The sequence below is a fragment of the Rhodnius prolixus genome, unplaced genomic scaffold, assembly GCF_049639745.1.
Source record: "Rhodnius prolixus isolate KJV_2025 unplaced genomic scaffold, Rpr scaffold_6, whole genome shotgun sequence".
NCBI lineage: Eukaryota > Metazoa > Arthropoda > Insecta > Hemiptera > Reduviidae > Rhodnius > Rhodnius prolixus.
Window position 1 is genome coordinate 31,265,851 of NW_027411634.1, and position 22,559 is coordinate 31,288,409.

Consider the following 22,559-nt stretch of genomic DNA (forward strand, 5'->3'; position numbering starts at 1 on the left):
TAATTACCAGTAATTCCAACTCCATGAAGAGATACTAGTAGGTATCTTCTTCAATCAATTTTGGATTAGTGAAATAGCCACCAAAAACGAGGAACAATACCAAATAGTGGTTCCAGATTAACTATTTTTGATTAAAAAGTATTTAATTTTATTTACTTTCTTGGAACCCCCACACTGGACTTAAATGAACAGAACTAAACAGACGCTATCGACTACTTAAAAGACTCTTAGACGACAGATCAAAACTCTCTCTGGACAACAAAAGACTGATTTATACTTCTATTTTGAAACCCTTCTGGGCGTATGGAATAGAGCTGTGGGGTTCAACCAAACGCTCCAATCTCCAAAGGATTCAATCTTCTTCAATCTAAATTTCTTCGACCTATCGTAAACGCTCCATTTTATGTCTCTCAACCTGGACTATGCACACTGACCTTAACATTCCTTTTGACACACAAGTTGCTAAAACAAGATACAGAAAACTCCACTTCAGCCTGTAATCTCATATAAATCCTCTAGCTCAAAATCTTTCTTCTAGAACTCTTCCTGACAACCTGGACAAGACGTCATAAAAGAAAGTGGCCTCGTGATCTCCTCTCCAGTGAAGAGAGTGACTAACCATTATAATGTTTTGGAGTGTTACCACTGGGTAACTTCTCCACTCATTTTACTTCTACTGTTCACTGTTATCATTGTTACTTATAGCGCTAACGCGCAGATTGTAGCATAATAAACGCAGAAAAAAAAAAATTATTTACTATAGTAACTCATTAATGTTTGTAATTAAAGATTTTACAATATTTCCCATTAATCGTTTGGATGATTTTTTTTTGTAAAAGAACTCGAAAAAGTGTAAATGGCTGAGATTACAAGTTGGACATGTTCTATTTACATAAATACATGCACAATAAAGGGGAGTTGGGAATGCTGTAGTAGTGTATCTCTCATACTACGGGCACTTCCGGAAGTTGCCTACTAGCTAGTGGTCGCTAGCGTAACGCAAGTTTGAAAAAGGGTGGGACCGAGGGGAAGTTACTCTGGTTGAAGTTATTTATTTCTATGAGGGTGTTTGTTGAAACAATACTCAGATTTATGGACAGCCTATTCTATTCAGAAAATGTTTTATGAAAATAGTTTTTAGAAAATGAACTGTAAGTGTGATTGTTTGTGAGTATGTTCGCTAAAAGTTGAGCTCAAAAACGAAAACGCAAACAGGAAGTTCAGACTATTATGCTTTTTATTCGTTTGTGTTCTCAAAAACTCAAGGCATGATTCACCATTGAATATCTCTTAAACTGAGGCACTTATCAGAGGATGTTTCATATTTTTATAATTTCTCATGAAAAATCAAATTAGAGCTTATATTCGTCTTCAATTTTCCTTATTTTTCCAAAAACTGAGCAAAAAAGAAGTTGAAGATTGGAGCTGTTCCTAGTAAGAAGTCTCCGTCAGAGAAATATCGTCAATAATAACCATCCTCGTCCCCAGAAAGTCCGCTGAAAAGTTTAACGAATAAAAAATAAATAAATAATTATAATAAAATACAAAATTTTATCTTGTTTAGGAAGCTTCAGAGGAAATACTTAGCCAACTCCGAATAAGAGATTACAAGCTTGTACTATGTTTATGTAGAAGAATAAAATTGTGTACATGGTCATTTAATGTGAAAGGTTAAAGGCTAATAGAGGACATAGATGAAGAGAGACAGGGTCATCACAAGAAGTGTGCTGGAAGGCATATCTCTTACCTCTGGCTGTTATTATTTATAAACTACTTTGTAGACTGCTTTAGAGTCTCTCGTCTGCCAGTTCTCTCTAAATATTAAGAATATTTACTACTAGTACTGTATTCAGACACTTCTTTATAAAAATATTTAAAAGGCATTTCTATTGAAAATATATTTTAATCTCCTTCCAGCGTACTTAGAGAGAAATAAGTTATTTTATCCTAGAGAAGATTAACTGATTGACTTACAATTTCCTCCATGCTACTTGGGCAATCAACAAAATTCGCCTACCGGGTGTACCAAATTGGCAAAAAGAATTTTTGAGATTTTTCAAAAATTTTCTTCAATTTCCAATCATTTTCGTCTCTTTCTAATTTGTGTGATTTTTAGCAACCCTACTGCAACTCCTAGATACGAGGTGTGGCTATTAAATAACGAGACTATTTGCTGTAAAACATTTTATTTTAAATTTATACATATTTAGTTGTTATCACCTTCAATATACACCCCTCCCCTATCCCTACAACGCTCCATGCGAATTTACCATTGTTCGAAACAGTGCTGGAAGACTTTTTTCTGTGAGCTCCTGCATGACGCGTGCCGCTTTTTCTTTCATAGCTTCAACGGACTACTGAAATCGTGTTCCTTTTAATGCAGATTTGACTTTGGGAAACAGATCTAAAGTCAAATGGGACCAGGTCACAGGCGAATAAGGCGGATGGCCTAAAATTGGGTTGTTGTACTTGGGCTAGAAACGTCTTGACAGACAATGCTGTGTGAGCCGGCGCGTTGTCTTGATGGAGAACCCCGTGTCTTGTTCTTCCACAAATCGGGTCGTTTTTTTTCCTTACTCTTCCACGGAGTTGAGCAAGCATCTCACCGGTAGTAATGTTGATTAATTATAATCGATATTTTTATCCGTTTTGAACGTGGAAGGGCGACCCGGGCGGTCATCATCTCCGACGTCTTCTCGGCCATCTTGGAAACGCTTGAACCACTCAAAAACTCGCGCACGTGATTAACATTCATCGCCATAAACTTCTTTTAATAAAAAAGATAAGTTTCAGTAGCGGTTTTACCAAGTATCATGTGAAATTTCACGACAATTCGTTGCTCTACTACATGTTTTCGCGCAAAACGAAACTAACACCTCTTACACAAACGACGGTTCCGGTCAGACAGATTTCTCTACAAACACGTGAGGCGCTGCCATCGAAAGAGAAGGTTTTACGCTGCACAGCTGTCGGTCGTTAAGATTTGGCGTATGCATAGTTCTTCTGTAGCTGCATCAGTCACGTTATTTAATGTTAACTTGTGTCAGTCTATTTCCCTTTAAAATGTTTTCTTACTAAAAGGGATATTGTATTAAGAATTAGTAGCGGATGTTCTGTTGTTAAATGTTATGATTTCTAACGTTTCATTATTTTTGTTATGTTTTGTTGTTCTAAGAACATTCTTCTTTTATAAGAAACTTAATACAATAAACTTTTATATTTATTAAATTCTGTTATCTTAATATCCGTGCTATACAGTTAGACTCCCCTTAATGTCTATTAAATTTTCTAAGAATTCCATGTTTATTGGAAATTCAAGGATAGTGGAAATAAGAGAGAATTTGACTTTCTAATCGCAATTTCCTTATTAATATCATTCCCTTCCCATAGTTCCATAGAATCAAGCAAAAAACTGTGCAACAGGAAACCATTAAAATAAGAAATCTTTTCCTGTTTTAAATAACCCACACATGAGGGCTTATTTTATTAAGTGAGACAAAAAGACCATTAATATTTGTCTGTTAAAAAAGGCACTGGTAAGAAAAAAAGATTAATGACGTATTTCCGAGAGAATGCCATGAATCAGCATCCGTAATTAATTTCAATCATACGCTTCAGCGTGGAAAAAATAATTGGAAATTAGAATTCGGTAATTTTAATGACAGCTTTTAAATAATTATTGGCGCATCTTTCACTCGGATGTGTGAATAGTGACGAGTGTTTATAGTGCTGCTTAGGCTACACTATAGAAGTAACTAGTGCATACTTATGCGGTTACTTCTCCCTAGTAACCAGTTACTAGAGTAGAAGCTGATTCTTTCACCAATAGACAATAGCAATGCAGCAGTCTCTGAGTGAGATTAATACAGCTCACGGCAAAGCAGTTACCCAGCTTTACAATTGGAGAATTGTTTTGGGCCAAACAGCTTGGGTGGCTTGCCAATTCTCGGCTATAGCCATTCAAGAAAAGAGAAGAAGTATAGTCTACGAAGTAAAGGCTATAAAAGGAGAACCTCGATTTCTCCTGTCTTAGCCTAAGTTTAAGCCTTGGTGTGGTCATTTTAATAAAATTCTTGAAACTGAAGCTGAATATTTTAGAGGTAGTCATGATGTTTTAAAGATTAAAGTTGTTTTCAAAAATTAAGGCAAATTAAAGTGAAAATAATAATATATTTTTTTTAAATGATTTAAGGCGCGTCAACATCTAAGGTTATTGGCGCCCGGAGCCTTTTTTCAGTGCACTGCCGGCCTCCGGACAGTGTTCTCTCGTTACAGGCACTGTCCATCACCGGACGGTGAGCTGTAAGAAGCTCCTAGGAAGAGAAAATCTAAGGGTCAGCAGCTGGATTCGAACCCGGGACCTCCGCGTGGTAGTCCATTACGCTAACCGCATAGCTAATCCCTTCCCTAGTGAAAATAATTAAAACTTAAATTACTTAGATGTTACAAAATAATCAAATAAATTCTAAACTGACTTGTGGCTATCATGTACAATAAGTCACTTAACTTAGAACCTCAATAGAAACCACAATAAAATACCTGGCAAGCTTATAATACTGATCTGTTGGGAAGGGAAGGTAATAAATTGAAGAATGGTTATAGTAGGCTGTCAATAATTACAAATTAATTATGAAAATATTATTTATTTCTTACCTAATTACACAGAATTCTGCATGTGCAATACTGTATCTTAATTTGAGTTTTATAAATTTAGGTGGGTTAAATTAAATGCATTGATAAATTCTAAATTCGCCGGCGATTCCAAAATTGCACTCAAATTGCTGAAATAGTCACATTACTATTTGAATTTCATTTTTCTGGTATTTTTATTTTTTCCAAAAATGCCTCCTATATTTTGATTAACTTCCTGTTACGTCAGAAGTTTTTATTTCAACTACTATTTCTTTGTGTTTGGCATTCGTTTGAATCGAGGAAGCGAGTGATTTTCAAAAAATAGACGAAAAAGAATTTCGTGTGTTGATTAAACACTACTTTATGAAAGGCAAAACGCCTCAGGTGACTAAAGAGAAGCTTGATAAACATTATAGTGACTCTGCACCTTCGATTAGAACAGTTTATAAGTGGTTTTAAAATTTTCGGAGTGGCCATATAGGCACAAGTGACGCTGAACGTTCTGGACGCCCTGTTGAGGTTACTACTCCAGAAATCATTGATAAAATCCATGATATGGTGATGGATGACAGAAGAGTGAAGGTGCGTGAGATTGCTAGTAATATTTTGCATCAACATTTGGACATGACAAAGCTATCCGCAAGATGGGTGCCGCGATTGCTCACGCTTGACCAAAAACGAAATCGTGTGAAGTGTTGCAAGGACGGTTTGCAGCTGTTCCAGAAGAATCCGCAGGACTTTAAGCGTCGTTTCGTCACTGTGGATGAAACATGGATACATCACTACACTCCTGAGACCAAAGAACAATCTAAACAATGGGTTACCAAGGGGGAATCTCCTTTTCCATCCCGACAACGCACCAGCTCACACCTCAGCAGTTGTGGTCGCAAAATTAATGGAAATAGGGTTCCAACTCGTTTCACATCCCCCCTATTCCCAGACTTGGCTCCCTCGGACTACTATTTGTTCCCCAATATGAAGAAATGGCTGGCGGGAAAAAGATTTTATTCAAACGAGGAGGTGATTGCAGAAACGAATGGCTATTTTTCAGACTTGGACAAATCCTATTATTCGGAAGGGATCAACAAACTAGAGCAGCGTTGGACGAAGTGTATAAGCCTAAAAGGAGACTATGTTGAAAAATAAAAAAGGTTTACCCCAAAAAATTAAGTAGTTTTTATTTTTGCACGACTTTTCAAACGACCCTCGTATTTTTCTGGAATTTTGAATTTAATGAAAATTAAAATGTAATGAAACGATTCTCGATAACTCGAGAGAAGGTTGTGTGATTAGGCTTCCACTCGAGATTTTTTTAAAATTCAATTTAGTAAAAAAGTTTGATTTTTTTTAAACTAAAGTTTGTTACTGAATTAGGAGGAGGACTTCTCCTCTCAGCAGGTTGCGGTTGCTTTAACTTTGTTAACCACTTACCTGCTGCTACCCTAATTTTATACCGGGTGATAATGCAATAGTCTTGCTAATTACATTCTCTCTGTTCCTGTTGCTTCAGCTTTGTTACTTAGTAGTCGAATCTTCCAAAGTAACTCGACTATTATTTTTCGATACTACTGTCTTAGGTTGTTATCTTAATTTTTTTTTTTTTCTTTAAAGTTTTGCTATTTCAATTCAACCCTTCATCGGGCGCTATATTTTTGTAACACCATAGGGCACAACTAATCCGTGAAATTAATGACCAAATAGCTGTTAATTTCATCAAAAATGTTTTGGAAACGTAGGCAAAATTTCAGTTTAAGTTTTTCTTTAAAAAAAACTCGTAAAGTGGTACAGAACATTAATGTGAATAGAGAAATCAGTCATCCCTAATTTTGGGGTGCACATTTATGAATGAATGAATGTGTGAGATTAAAACTGTCCGGTAGGACAGTTGTATAAGGGTTGATCGTCAAAAACTGCACGAAAAAGCGTAATGTTGAAAAACACCCAACTTTGACAATTTTTTTCTCTTTTTCTATAAAAGATAAAATTCCCAAATTTTCGTTAAATTATAGGACAAACCCTCCTTTATAGCTGCAATTTTTTTGCAACAACCCAGATCTAATAGGTTTCGAGAAAAAAGTTGCCGAAAATGAGCAAAAACGGCTTTTTCAAAAATTGTTGTTGTTCTTGTTCTTCTTCTTCTTCTTCTTCTTCTTCTTCTTGTTGTTGTTACCTTTTTTGTAAACTACGTAGCGCCTAAACGCGGGAACCGATTTTCATGAATGAGGTGTCATTCGATTCGGAATTTTATGTAGATGTGCCTTTTGGGGGTCTCGACGCTGTACATCGCATAGGAGAGGAGTTAGCCCCCTTTATGTAAGGCCCCCTCCAAAATTATTATTACTAATTATTCTGTAAATCTTAGCCCGATTTTGAAATAATTTGGTAGGATGATAGAGTTAGGGCTCCCCTACGTAACATTAAAGCGGCGATCAGCTCTTACACTTGTTAAGGGAAAGTATAGCAATCGTTTCAAATTATCGACACGAGAACCGATTGTCATGAATGAAGTGTCATTCGAATTGAAATTTTTTACAGATTTGCACTTTAAAAGTCTGAACTCTGTGCCTCATAAAGAGGGGAGTTTGCCCCACCCAAGTAAGGCCCTTTCTAAAACTATTATTACCAATATTTCTGTAACGCTTTGTCCGATTTTGATAAAATTTAGCACGAATAAGTGGTTAAAGCTCCTCTACGTTGCTGATGCTCTTGCACCTACTAAGAGGAAGTACTGCAATCGTTAAAATTATCAATGGGTGAACCTATTTACATTAATGAATAGTCGTTCGATTCAAAATCTTTGCCTTTTAGGGAGAAGTACTGTAATCGCAGTTTATTTTTCTTACTCCTCTTAAGAGGAAGTACTGAAATCGCAGTTTAATTTTGCTTTTTACGTACAAATACCTTCCTATTTTATTCAAAACGCTTTCTCAAAAAAATTGTTATTGAGGATGGCAACTATAATCATTCTTTAAAAAGATCTCTCCAATGGTAGTTACGGTTCCGACTTAACACCTTATCAGGTTATAATGATAGAATTGCTTATTCTAAATTTTAAAAAAATCTGTGAAGCAGATAAGTAACTTTGTAAAATAGACAAAAATGAAAATCTATCCAAAAGGTACAAAAATCTCTTTAACAAAAACTTACAGTTTAAATTGTTAAGTATAAGGGTTGATTAAACGCCAAAAGGTACACAAATCAGCTAGTACCCAACATTTCATTCATGCTTAGCTGATATAATTTAAGTAATTTTGCTGCATTAACTTTTTCTTCACATTTTTTTAGAAATTATTAGATGTCACAGACCCTTATGCTGGCCAGATCATAATATTATTTTGTTATAATTATGATAAAATGTATATTATATCTTCGTTTTTAAATAGGTACTTTATTTTAACTCCATTTCAAATTATTCTTCAAATTTCTCTTTAATATGCCCTTTATTCTTAGTAGTCACATATACATTCATGTTAAAGTAGAGAAAAACAAAGTTAGAGTCGGCTACTGTTTAAATTTGAATCACGGATTTAACAGAATATTTCAGTCTTGAATTCGTCTTACCGAAATATTCGTGAGCACAAATAACACACAGTTAATAACAAGTAGATTATTCAACAATAATTATTCATTTCTCAATTGTAATTTAATTTAGGCCCCCTAATTTTACTTATAGTAAAATACTGGAATAATTAGCTGTCCTAAAAATATGCATATCTTATTTATTATATATTACATATATTCAACATTGTGAGAAGAACAGCTACATTGAGAGTGTAATTGAAGAAAACTATATTATTTGCGATAAAGCCAGATAATTATTACCTATTATTATAAACGTTTGACTACTACATAAAATAACAATTACTTTAATCGAAGAATGAACTTAAACCGACGATTTAAAAAAATAAATAAAATAAAATAAATAAATAAAATAAACAAAATCATTGATGTATGTTGATATAAGCATTTTTTAAAAAAAGGTTTTGAATTTTTTAGCCTCATAATTTTTTTTTATTTTTTATAACGTTTTTCTTTTTCACCTGTAATTAATAGTTTGATTATTATAAATAACTAGATATAACAGTCAATCTACAGTGCTACTTGAACAAATATTTTGTAGATGAAAAGGGCCAGCATAAGGGTGTGTGACATCTAATAATTTCTAAAAAAATGTGAAGAAAAAGTTAATGCAGCAAAATTACTTAAATTATATCAGCTAAGCATGAATGAAATGTTGGGTACTAGCTGATTTGTGTACCTTTTGGCGTTTAATCAACCCTTATACTTAACAATTTAAACTGTAAGTTTTTGTTAAAGAGTAGTTTATTAGCATTATCCAAGAAATGTTTTACGCATTGATGCCCGGCTATGTTCAGAAGTGCGAAAGAATGACCGAATGTTTCTGCCGACGTTGTCACCAACTCCAACCGATCTCGTTACGGAGATCATTGTCCATCGCCAGATGTTTCTTGGAGCTGTAGAGCCTTCTGGAATGAGAAAATCTGAGGGGATTACTCCTTTTACTTCTTCTTTCTCGTGAGCATAAGTTTAGTATCCAAAAATAATCTCAATTCTTTAGGCTAGAATACCAGGCAAATGCCATAAAATATTATGGCTCCCTCGTCTAACACTAGAAGTAGGTTTTGTATCCGACAATTAGGTTACTTTTATCCTGTACATACGCACTCAAAATCATCCGCATCTTGATCTTCTAAAAATTAAAAAAAAAAGCTCGTTTTGTGTCCGAATCCTCTTCCCTTTCTTCTATTCAATATTATTCAACAAAAGACACTCGTTGCAAAAATAGTCTATAAGTAGAAAAACTCTCTTTTAAATATGATAATATGTACTTTGTAAGAGTATTTGATAAGAAAACTTGAAAAATTGCAATACCCAAAGAACAAGACCATCGGACGCAACTAATCTGACAGATTACGGTGGACGCTAAGTAGGACCACATAACTCAGAGTAAAACACCGACAGGCCGTTTGGTTAGAAGAAGGTAAAAGAGGAAGCTCCTGAGGGCTATGGCTCATTCTAAGAAATACCTGAGTTGCTATCAATAAGAAAATGTCCTCTTCATCTCACGGATTAAATGCGCTCGATGGAGGGTTAAGGCTATTGAATTAGTCAAAAGAACAAACTAAGGCTTAGATTGGTAGTATACTATTCCTACCTCCGATCTCATTACGGAGATCATTGTCCATCGCCAGATGTTTCTTGGAGCTGTAGAGCCTTCTGGAATGAGGAAATCTGAGGGAATTACTCCTTTTACTTCTTCTTTCTCGTGAGCATAAGTTTAGTATCCAAAAATAATCTCAATTCTTTAGGCTAGAATAACTTTTACAGCAGAAACAATTTTTTAATTATTTGACTAAGAATAAATAACTCAGGAATAATACAAGAAGTTGTAAAGGGAAATGCTAATAATTATTTCACGAGAAAGGGAGGAATTTTTCTTTGAATTTTCCACCACTTCTTAAAGTATTTTTCCTTTCCTTTACTGCGACTGACAGAGCTTTTAATATTAGTTAGAAAAACGGATATTAATACCAAAAACTTCTTTGACACTGAGCTAGAGGTGCCAGGAAAATTGAAATTCATAAAATATTACTGCCTACTTCGGTAGTCTTTACATTCTTTTAGTTGTGGATTTCTTTTTTTCCCAATGATATTTCTACTCTTTAAAAGTAGAAATTGACTCCCTAGGGATTCAGAAAGTTTATTTTTTAATTTAGGGTCCTTAATTTTTTACTCTTGAAGGTTGACATTTATTTATACTCTTTTTTCTTTCTCTTATTAATAAATATTAATCCAAAATCTTCTAAAAATTGTTTTTAAAGCTCCTGGAGAGCCCAGCACATTATCCACTGAGAGTAATCTCTCCTCTTTTTTTAGAAGACTAATGATAGTGAAATAGTTTATAATTAAGTCATTAATTATGTAATTAAAACAGTGATAGCTAATGGTGATAATTTTTTCTTTTTTAAATGTGTTACAGGCGTGGGATTGGAAAATGTGGATCGAGGTGGCACGTCCAGTGTGGACATGGCGGCGGAGAGGTTGGTGACAGCCCTGCAAGCTTATCCGGTCTTGCCGCCCCCGCCTGATCCCCATCGGGCTAATATCATCCGGCTTTGGATACAACAGGTTAGTTACTTTATTTTTATCTATTTTTTTTTTTTTTTGCTTCCTCTGATTGTACACATTCTGAGTTCGCGACAACGGCGACGAGTACGTTAGCCTAGCAAAGTTTGCTTCGGAAGAACTGGTACTTAATACAGCTGTGCTGCAACGTAATTTTTCAGTTCCAACAGGCTGCACTTCACTTTTTAAATACACTTATTGTGCGATTAATGATTAATTTTTATTAAGTGCATTGTAGACTTCGAGTTGATCTTACAAGAGTTCTGTAATACATCTCTAAGAGCCTCCAAGTAAGTGCGTCTAAGTGGATAACCTTCTGATTTATGTGGGAAACGTGAAGAGTGTTCCCAGAGTAAATATTGTGAATTATCTCGTACGAAAAATCATAAGAGTTATAAAAACTATTATAAAATGAAGTGTTTTTAGTTTAATTATTTATTAATTGGAATAATATACTTTTTTATTGCCCATTAGATGAGTTTCCATAGATTGTTGTGCTAATTCATGTTGGTAATTAAGGAATTAATTTTCTGCATTTAGAGTTACGAAGTTACGTAAATATAAATATTTCTACGTGTCTCTCCTTAGAGAAATCAGATTGGACTAGAACCCATAGGGCTAGTAAGGGACTCCTCCTTTTCTTGCAAACTCCTTTTCTATTTTCTAGTAGTTTTTCGCGTACCATATCTTCAGATCTTAAAATACCACCAAATATTCATCTTGGCAAATGGTTGCGAAGCAATCTGATACGATGTAAGAGATCGTTTTCTTCTATCCTAGTTACAGTCTATAACGTTCACAGTGCTCCAGATCCGAGAAAAAAGAAGAAGTAGTACAGGAACACCCGGGCGAGATACGATATCGTAAATCCTTGGCTCTCCACTGATCATAGCTTGCTAGAACTCTCGGCCATTTTTTTTGTAGTAAATTTTTTGTTTTTTAAATTTTTTTATAAATCTGCGACTGCAACGGTTGTTGCAACAAGCACATGTGATGTTATGTAATGTCTTGAATGTAGATTGGAGAAGGCACCCAGTGGCGACACTCCATTAACGTGAACAGATACACTATACTGTTATGAGAAGAGTAATATTATTTAGAATCTTTGAAATGATTTCTCAAAATTTTGTGAATTATACTACAGCTTCTCCTGAATTTACACTTTTTGAACCACTGTTTTCTCCATTTAAAATTAATATTTTGTTCGTTGAAGGGTTGAAATTTTTTTTAAGAAAACTTTGGATGCACCGTTGGAAAGCTATAACTAAATGGAACAGTTTTTTGAAATTTGATATTTTGTAATAATTAAAGTAGTTTTTTTTTTTTTTTTTTTTGGCGCATCGACTGCTGAGGTCATTAGCGCCAATTAAAGTAGTTATTATTTATTTAAATTACAAATTTCAATTTTTAAATTTTATTACATGTAATGAACACTTACTGAGAAGTATTTTAACTTATATGAGGAAGCAGAAATTAAAAGAAATAGAAAATTGTCATCTTATTCGGGGCAATAACTAGTAGCGATCATTTTATCGCAGAATGTACGTACATTTTGAACTGTTCCGCGGACGGACACTGATCTTTGAATTGGTATGAAGCCTTCACTTTGAGTTTACTGTCCTCCTATCAACAGATCTATCATGGATAAAGGGGCTTTCACTGTTGCTAGGATTGGTACGGCTGGCTGGCTATATAGATAGAGCTATGAAGTCTATTGTTTTCTATCATCCTAGGGCATCTCTACTAAACATTAGTGGTACAGGCTGAGAATACGGTCGTCCCCATAATCTTGACTCAACAGGGTGCCAATTACACGATTATTAAAACTAATTTTTGGTCGCTGAATGGAAGTTTTGGTGTCGTCTCATGTCTTAAAGATGGAGTTTTGTTTCTACAGACTGACAGAATTTGAGAATTTTCCTATTGTCCTCTGGAGCACCAGAAGATCAGTTTATCTCTTTAATATCGCGCTTAAATTTGGAGGAAAAAAAATATTAACATCTTGTCATTGAAATAAACTAGTCTTAAATGAATATTTTGAGGATGTGACAGAAATATGGCAATTAGATAGCCAAGTCTTATTGCTTAACAAGTCCATCAATCATCTGTGGATTATCGATTTGCCCTCGATAACCTTCCAGACCGCTGGAAGGATTACTACTCCTGTCTACAACTCATTTAATTGAATATTTATCATGTGCACATCATTTTTTTCTGCTTAATTGTTCATCCTTTTCACAGTTCCTTCGTTTTTCTCCGTTTATTCTCAATCATATAAAGTAAATAGCAACCATTCATTTCGTTGTATAAATCTTTAGAGTATTTGAAGAGGTTACTAGTCGGAGAACTAGCTGTTAGTCTGGTGATTAAAATGCTCGAAGTCTCTTAAAGCAGGTAAAGAATTTCTTAGCCTGATTTTTTTAGATTCAAGGCTTGCTTGAATGAGCTTTGCAAGCTTGATTGAATAAGGTTGAATTAAATAAGAAGTTTTTGATCCAATATACATTTTGTTTTCTCTTTATGCTAAAAAGAGGAATTATTTCCTTGTAGAATTTAAGTTATATTCCCAAATTTAAGTATTATATAGGAAATAACTGTTTTAGGTGACACGAAATAATGTTTATAATATATAGTCTCTGACCCCTTCCGGTGAGTTTTTGCATTTGAACGAACAGAATATCTCAAAACCTTAAAAATTACAGAAATCTGTTTTTCGAGGATTCCCCAAAAATGGTCATTTGGAATCCGCGACTAGTAAAGTAATTACCTATTTTTTCAGGCGGGCTTTACGTCCAACTACCAATTAGGTGTCGCGGACGGAGGCGACTAGCAAACATACTTTATTATTAAGTTCTCATATTAACCATTAAATAAAATCCAAGGCCTAAGACCGGGGAATCGAACCCAGTACCACAATACATCTTAGCTTTGAAGGTCTCGCCTCTAACCGCTCGGCTACCGTGGCGCCTGAAAAAGTTAAAATAACTAAATTTTTCTCGAATCCGCGACTATACGAAGCTGGTTTTTTTTTGGGGGGGGGGGGGGTAGGAGGCTCTATTGTTTCTCGGTTTTCTCCAAAATTAGCCCAACTTTTCTCTTTTTTTTTTTTTGTTTTGGTGACCCAAACTGTTTTTCTTTTATTTTAAATATTTTAAGGTTAGAAACTTTCAAGGCACGATTCCAGTGCCTCCTGGAAAAGTGCTTCTTTTTGGTTTAGGGAGACATTCTCCTTCTTTTAATCTTCTTTAAGGTTTACTAGTCCTTCTTCGAAGATCAGCTTCTAAAACAGTAGGGTGAAGCAATGATGGTTGCTCTGACTTTGACTTAGTTTCTTGCTTCAGTTCATCTTCCCTGAACTTTTTAAACCATGAATTACAAATCATTGGCTCCTCAACTTTACAGATTACTGGTAGCAAAATTCTTTTTTAAAATAATACTTCATTTTGGCTCGAATTAAAAAAGAAATTTACTTTCACTCAGTTTTATACTTCAAATCATACGGTGAAAACTGAACATTGTGTTTTTACATGAACAGTTCATTCATCTAATTGAAAGAAAAAACGCCAGTTAATTTCAGCATAGTAACCAATCGCTGATTTTTAAATATTTTATCTGAACATTTTTTTATAATCTTTTTATACCCATTTTGTTAACCCATGGAGATATCGAAGGATCAGTTTTCAAAATGTAATTCATTTAAATTTAATAAACCACTTGTATCTCTGGTAAATTTCATTTTTTGATCAATTTCACTTGTTTCTGTTTTGTAACAGAATAAATTAAATTTATCAATTCAACTAGCAAAAATTTATTTCATTTAATAAATATGGAGGACCAATGGCTAGTCACTAAACAGTTGGCGAGTACAATGTTAAACAGTCAGTAGATAGTGAGTTAGTGGGAACGGATAACCCAGATAGACCCATCTGGGTTTGACATAGTAATGGAATGAGGTAGACAAGAAGCGTGTTGTTTAGAAGCCCATTGTTTTACATGGGCTCCGCTCTAAAGTATGCTCTTTTCCAATGCTCATCTTTTTGTTTCTGGTATCTTTCTGTTTTAAAAAAATGCGAGAGATGAATATGAAATTGACTGTTACTAAATAGAAGTATAAATTTTTATATTCTAAGTTACAAGAAAACTTCATTCAATTATTTATAAATTAATTAATAAAATGTTGAAAAGGCTACTCGACAAACGTTCAAAACTGACCCTGACGAACAAACGAACACTATACGAGGGTCGTTTGAAAAGTCCGTGCAAAAATAAAAACCACTTAATTTTTGGGGGTAAACCTTTTTTATTTTTCAACATAGTCTCCTTTTAGGCTTATACACTTCGTCCAACGCTGCTCTAGTTTGTTGATCCCTTCCGAATAATAGGATTTGTCCAAGTCTGAAAAATAGCCATTCGTTTCTGCAATCACCTCCTCGTTTGAATAAAATCTTTTTCCCGCCAGCCATCTCTTCATATTGGGGAACAAATAGTAGTCCGAGGGAGCCAAGTCTGGAGAATAGGGGGAATGTGAAACGAGTTGGAACCCTATTTCCATTAATTTTGCGACAACAACTGCTGAGGTGTGAGCTGGTGCGTTGTCGTGATGGAAAAGGACTTTTTTGTGGGCCAATCGTGGGCGTTTTTCTTGCAGCTCGGTTTTCAAACGGTCCAATAACGATGAATAATATGCACCTGTAATAGTTTTACCCTTTTCCAGATAGTCGATGAGGATTATTCCTTGCGAATCCCAAAAGACAGTCGCCATAATCTTTCCGGCCGAAGGAACGGTATTCGCCTTTTTTGGCGCAGATTCCCCCTTGGTAACCCATTGTTTAAATTCTTCTTTGGTCTCAGGAGTGTAGTGATGTATCCATGTTTCATCCACAGTGACGAAACGACGCTTAAAGTCCTGCGGATTCTTCTGGAACAGCTGCAAACCGTCCTTGCAACACTACACACGATTTCGTTTTTGGTCAAGCGTGAGCAATCGCGGCACCCATCTTGCGGATAGCTTTGTCATGTCCAAATGTTGATGCAAATTATTATGTACCCGTTCATTCGAGATGCCCACAGCACTAGCAATCTCACGCACCTTCACTCTTCTGTCATCCATCACCATATCATGGATTTTATCAATGATTTCTGGAGTAGTAACCTTAACAGGGCGTCCAGAACGTTCAGCGTCACTTGTGCCCATATGGCCACTCCGAAAATTTTGAAACCACTTATAAACTGTTCTAATCGAAGGTGCAGAGTCACCATAATGTTTATCAAGCTTCTCTTTAGTCTCCTGAGGCGTTTTGCCTTTCATAAAGTAGTGTTTAATCAACACACGAAATTCTTTTTCGTCCATTTTTTTGAAAATCACTCGACGTCCTCGATTCAAACGAATGCCAAACACAAAGAAATAGACCGATCTGGCTGAAACTTGGTGTGTGTTCTTCCAAGAGATGCTACTAACTAAACATAACCTCGATAGGCGCCAGTAGTGCTATCTCTCTGACTTTGCACGGACTTTTCAAACGACCCTCGAATACCGCTCTACTTGCCCCAATATGGACGTACGGAATACAACTCTACGGAAGTGCCAAAAAATCAAACATCAACCGACTTCAGACCCTATAATCAAAAATTCTAAGAACAATAGTTAACGCTCCCTTCTACGTCTCCAATCACACTATACACTATGATCTCAATATTCCTCTCGTTTCTTGAAATAGCCCCAATCTCGCTACACAAAACTCCACTCAAATCTATACAGTCACTGCAACCCTCTGATCCACAACATGTCTTCTACAAACACTTCCTTCAAATCCACAGCGCAGACTAAAGCGGCGGTGGCCACGCAACCATCTCAACATATAACGCCGATATTTTAGGATGGCTGCTGTGTAAGCTTGCCAACGTGGCGAACTAACAGCTTCCATCACTGGATGGTCGTCGTACACTTGCATGTGCGCGCACGTGTATGTAAGTGCTTATACAGGGTGTTCAGCATAAGACTACGGTAACTTCGAGAGGCGATTCTGGGCATCATTTGCAACAAAAAATTCCATATAAACTATGGCTCGATTCGGCTCCGCTTTATAGATATTTTTAATTTTATGTTTTTTCAAGGTGTTACTACTTTTTAGCAAACAGTTGCCTATATTTCTCAAACTATTATAGCTAAAGCGATTTCAATAAGCTCATTAGAAAGGAGATTAAATTTCCTTTTAAATAAGCTAATTTGTATTGCAAAATAATAATATTAAGTATTTTACTTTGTGGCCCAAACATAAGAAATAGCAAGTTTCTAAATTTTTCCAAAAACTTTGACTTCATTTTTCTCAAAAACATTTTATATGAGAAAACCGTGCACTATTCAGGAAAAACATCTACATACGATCACCTTTCGAACGGTAACGTAATTCACCTGGTCAGTTATATTCTTATGGTAGGTGAATTCCTTTCATAAGGCCGACGCTGTTTTGAGGCCTACTTTTTTGCAATTAATCACAGATTTCTGCATCAATTTTTAACATAACCCCAATTATTGTATACCGTTCGAAAGGTGATCGTATGTAGATGTTTTTCCTGAATAGTGCACGGTTTTTTCATATACTTACTAAAAATAGTAAAATACTTAATATTATTATTTTGGAATACAAATTAGCTTATTTAAAAGGAAATTTAACCTCCTTTCTAATGAGCTTATTAAAATAGCTGTAGCTTTAATAGTTCGAGAAATATACACAACGTTTTGCTAAAAAGTAGTAACACCTTGAAAAGTCATATAATTAAAAATATCTATAAAGCGGAGCCGAATCGAGCCATAGTTTATATGGAATTTTTTGTTGCAAATTTTGCCCAGAATCGCCTCTCGAAGTTACCGTAGTCTTATGCTGAACACCCTGTATATGCGTTCACATGTATTTGCGCCATTTCCTTACCCTCATCTCTTTTGCTTGTTTTATCTATTACAGTTGCAAAATAAATAACCAAAAAAAAATTTGTTTAATTGGATTTCGACGCCCCGGAGATACTGGGTTCGAATCCAGTGGCTGGCTCTTAGATTTTTCTCTTCCTAGGAGCTTCTTACAGCTTACTGCCCGAAGATGCATACTGTTATCAGTAAAGTTGTATTACTATAACGAGTGAACACTTCCTGTGGCCAGCAAGGCATTGATAAAAGCAAAATGAAATTTCAAAAATAGTATTTCCGATGGAGACCCAAAATCCTGAGTTCACAGTATCCTTAGTTTCTCTTACAAAATGCAATTACAGTAAGAAAAAGCTTGAGAGTTGTGTTTTCTCATTTAACCCACTCTCTTTTATTGGACTACTCACTGACGGAACTTTTAGTTAATCCTATTTAAAGTTGGCCATTAAATTTATCCATCCATAAATGCAGAAAATTAGAGAAAGAAAACTAACTATACCAACAAGTGCATTATTACTCTCGCATTTCTATTTAAAATTATCGATCTGTTCAGCTTAATCCTATTTAAAATAAATGTTTATTTCTTTTTGCAACACCTTGGGGAACTTGTATAAACATATTTAGTAAAACATAGCTACAGCTTCGCAGGAGAGTCGCAGATGTTTTGCCAAACCGTTTTAACATCTGCTACCCCTCAGTTTCTCTAGATTTATCTTGCTCTATAAGGTTACCCGTAATATTTATTAACGTTCAAAAATTCACTTTATTTTCTTCAATTCGCGGAAATAATAAAATATTCTATCAATTTATTAATTTTTTTAAAAAATGAAGGAAATGAAGGAAATTCTCCATGTTTATTATTGTTAGTTAATTGTAATGGATTGATTACATGGATTTGTTAATTAAACATTCATGTTTCTGTTAGCTAATTAAAGCGCAATCTGTTTATTTACATTTAATTTTAGCTAAAGTTCAGCATTTATAATAACAAGTTCATAAGCTGCCCGTTAATTAAATATATAAGTAATATTTATAGATACATAAATGAATATATAATATATTTAAAGCTCATTTAATACTCTATATTCAAAGCTTTAAAAAAATCTGGCGTGACGAACGACTTTCTCTGATGTAATTCTCGAATTTCTTTCTCAAACTTTTTTTTTTTTGAAACTCCGAAGTTTCAAACTCATTGTAATTATTTTCAACATTGCCTGTAATATGGTACTTCACATTACACAATATAGCTTTTTAGGCAAAACACACAATGGTCCGCCATGTTAGACTACCCATCTGTGATTTTATCCGTCATAGCAGCCATGTTTATTGTGTCTCTGACTAGTTTCGGTCTTTTATTCATCGTCAGAGATAGATTAATTAGTTTGGCATAGAGATTTCGACTTCACTTACGAGGTGTGGCTATTAAATAACGAGACTATTGCTATAAAACATTTAATTTTAAATTTATACATATTTAGTTATTATCACCTTCAATATACACCACTCCCCCTATCCCTACAACGCTCCATGCGAATTTACCATTGTTCGAAACAGTGCTGCAAGTCTTTTTCTATGGGCTCCTGCATGACGCGTACCGCTTTTTCTTTCACAGCTTCAACGGACTAAAATCGTGTCCCTTTTAATGCAGATTTGACTTTGGGAAACAGATCTAAAGTCACATGGGGCCAGGTCAGGCGAATAAGGCGGTAGGCCTAAAACTGGGATGTTGTACTTGGGCTAGAAACGTCTTGACAGACAACGCAGTGTGAGCTGGCGCGTTGTTTTGATGGAGAACCCCGTGACTTGTTCTTCCACAAATCGGGTCGTTTTTTTCCTTACTCTTTCAGCTGGAGTTGAGCAAGCACCTCACCGGTAGTAATGTTGATTAATCGATATTTTCATTTGTTTTGGACGTGGAAGGGCGACCCGGGCGGTCATCATCTCCGACGTCTTCTCAGCCATCTTGGAAACGCTTGAACCACTCAAAAAACTCGCGCACGTGATTAACATTCATCGCCATAAACTTCTTTTAATAAAAGATAAGTTTCAGTAGCGGTTTTACCAAGTATCATGTGAAATTTCACGACAATTCGTCGCTCTACTACATGTGTAGTATCATGTTTTCGCGCAAAACGAAACTAACACCTCTTACACAAACGACGATTCCGGTCAGACAGATTTCTCTACAAGCACGTGAGACGCTGCAATCGAAAGAGAAGGTTTTACGCTGCTGCACAGCTGTCGGTCGTTAGTATTTGGCGCATGCATAGTTCTTCTGTAGCAGCACCAGTCTCGTTATTTAATAGTCAAACCTCGTATTTTCTCGTCTCATTCTAAATTTTCCGGCCTTGTAATGGAGTTTACATGGAGTGAATGTTGTAAAATTTAAATTCTTAATGAAGAGTAACACATTTTCTTTTGTAAAAGTAAAGTAATATTGCTCTAATACAACCTGGTACATGATTTTACAGCAACCTTAAATATCTAATAAACGAATTGAATCAGTGATTTACACAGAATTCTGTAGATTACTTAGATTTTATAATTACTCTCTTATAGAATCCTTCGCTTTTAACACCTAACCTGGAATTACTGTTCATTATTTTTGGTGACTGATTCATAGTTTCAGTAGGATGAAAAATTACTGCCAGTTTCAGTCATGGATATGTTTTTTATTATGCCGAGCTTTCGGCCTTGGGACTAGGTCATCTTCAGGGCTAATTTACATCATTAAAGGGTTGATGTGTCTTCTGTCTTGTCTGTTCATTCTAAGCTAGAGAATATTTACTTCCTGCGTAATGTTCGCAGTATTCTTGTCTCCATCAACAGAATTCTATCTGCAGTACTTCATTGTTACAGAAGAATATTTCACACATTCCATTGTGTTCTACCAAAATCTTATTGTTGTTAATAGAACATTGTTTTTGTCACATAATTATATAATAAAAATAGTGTACAACCAAAATTAGATTTACTTCTCATTATATAATACGTAAAGTCTTATTTAAATTAATTACTCTTATAAAAAAATCAACTCTCACTAATTAATTTGATGACGTTGATGATCCCATCATCCTTTCATTAACAATGAAAAGCACCTGTTGCCTGTAAAGTAAATTAAATTAATTGAACAGTTTTGTTTCTATAATAATAATTAAAAATAACGCCAACAATCAGAACATTGTGTTGAAAGGAATTAAGTTGAGAAATTGAAAGTGTTCCCTGAGGTTTTGTATTGTTTCAAAAAAAAAAGAAAAAAGTGTCTACATTATTTTAAGATTTGTTTTTTTTTTTTTTTTGTAGAAGTTTTATAATTTCCTCATTGAGTAAAGTTGATGAACCTAGTGGTTGTAATAAGCCAATTAGCGAACTTATGCTGAGAGAACATACATCTTAGAGCGTTCACATCATTTGATCTTTATTCCATCGTTGATTTAGTACCATTTGGGCTTGTATGGTGACAACCAAATTGCATAGTCCTTCAGTTTTAGGGTACTGAATTCTGTGTGTGTACGAGGGTCGCTTGAAAAGTCCGTGCAAAGTCAGAGAGATAGCACCACTGGCGCGTATCGAGGTTATGTTTAGTTAGTAGCATCTCTTGGAAGAACACACACCAAGTTTCAGCCAGATCGGTCTATTTCTTTGTGTTTGGCATTCGTTTGAATCGAGGAAGTCGAGTGATTTTCAAAAAATGGACGAAAAAGAATTTCGTGTATTGATTAAACACTACTTTATGAAAGGCAAAACGCCTCAGGAGACTAAAGAGAAGCTTGATAAACATTATGGTGACTCTGCACCTTCGATTAGAACAGTTTATAAGTGGTTTCAAAATTTTCGGAGTGGCCATATGGGCACAAGTGACGCTGAACGTTCTGGAGGTTACTACTCCAGAAATCAATGATAAAATCCATGATATGGTGATGGATGACAGAAGAGTGAAGGTACGTGAGATTGCTAGTGCTGTGGGCATCTCAAATGAACGGGTACATAATATTTTGCATCAACATTTGGACATGACAAAGCTATCCGCAAGATGGGTGCCGCGATTGCTCAAGCTTGACCAAAAACGAAATCGTGTGAAGTGTTGCAAGGACGGTTTGCAGCTGTTCCAGAAGAATTCGCAGGACTTTAAGCGTCGTTTCGTCACTGTGGATGAAACATGGATACATCACTACACTCCTGAGACCAAAGAACAATCTAAACAATGGGTTACCAAGGGGGGAATCTGCGCCAAAAAAGGCGAAGACCGTTCCTTCGGCCGGAAAAAGATTATGGCGACTGTCTTTTGGGATTCGCAAGGAATAATCCTCATCGACTATCTGGAAAAGGGTAAAACTATTACAGGTGCATATTATTCATCGTTATTGGACCGTTTGAAAACCGAGCTGCAAGAAAAACGCCCACGATTGGCCCACAAAAAAGTCCTTTTCCATCACGACAACGCACCAGCTCACACCTCAGCAGTTGTGGTCGCAAAATTAATGGAAATAGGGTTCTAACTCGTTTCACATCCCCCCTATTCTCCAGACTTGGCTCCCTCGGACTACTATTTGTTGCCCAATATGAAGAAATGGCTGGCGGGAAAAAGATTTTATTCAAACGAGGAGGTGATTGCAGAAACGAATGGCTATTTTACAGACTTGGACAAATCCTATTATTCGGAAGGGATCAACAAACTAGAGCAGCGTTGGACGAAGTGTATAAGCCTAGAAGGAGACTATGTTGAAAAATAAAAAAGGTTTACCCCAAAAAATTAAGTAGTTTTTATTTTTGCACGGACTTTTCAAACGACCCTCGTACATCTTAGAGCGTTCACATCATTTGATCTTTATTCTATCGTTGATTTAGTACCATTTGGGGT

General features: G+C 35.4%; 1 protein-coding gene across 5 annotated transcripts in view; it reads left to right on the forward strand.

The window, feature by feature from the left end:
• Liprin-beta (liprin-beta 1) overlaps window positions 1-22,559 on the forward strand; it is a 183,757-nt gene that overhangs the window by 69,071 nt on the left and 92,127 nt on the right. For 4 of the 5 annotated variants that reach the window (XM_074140289.1, XM_074140287.1, XM_074140288.1 and 1 more), the window contains one exon: window positions 10,634-10,782. In XM_074140289.1, the coding sequence (XP_073996390.1) occupies window positions 10,634-10,782 (149 nt within the window). Of the gene's footprint in view, window positions 1-10,633; window positions 10,783-22,559 lie in introns of those variants that run through there. The other variant, XM_074140283.1, reaches the window with a different exon arrangement.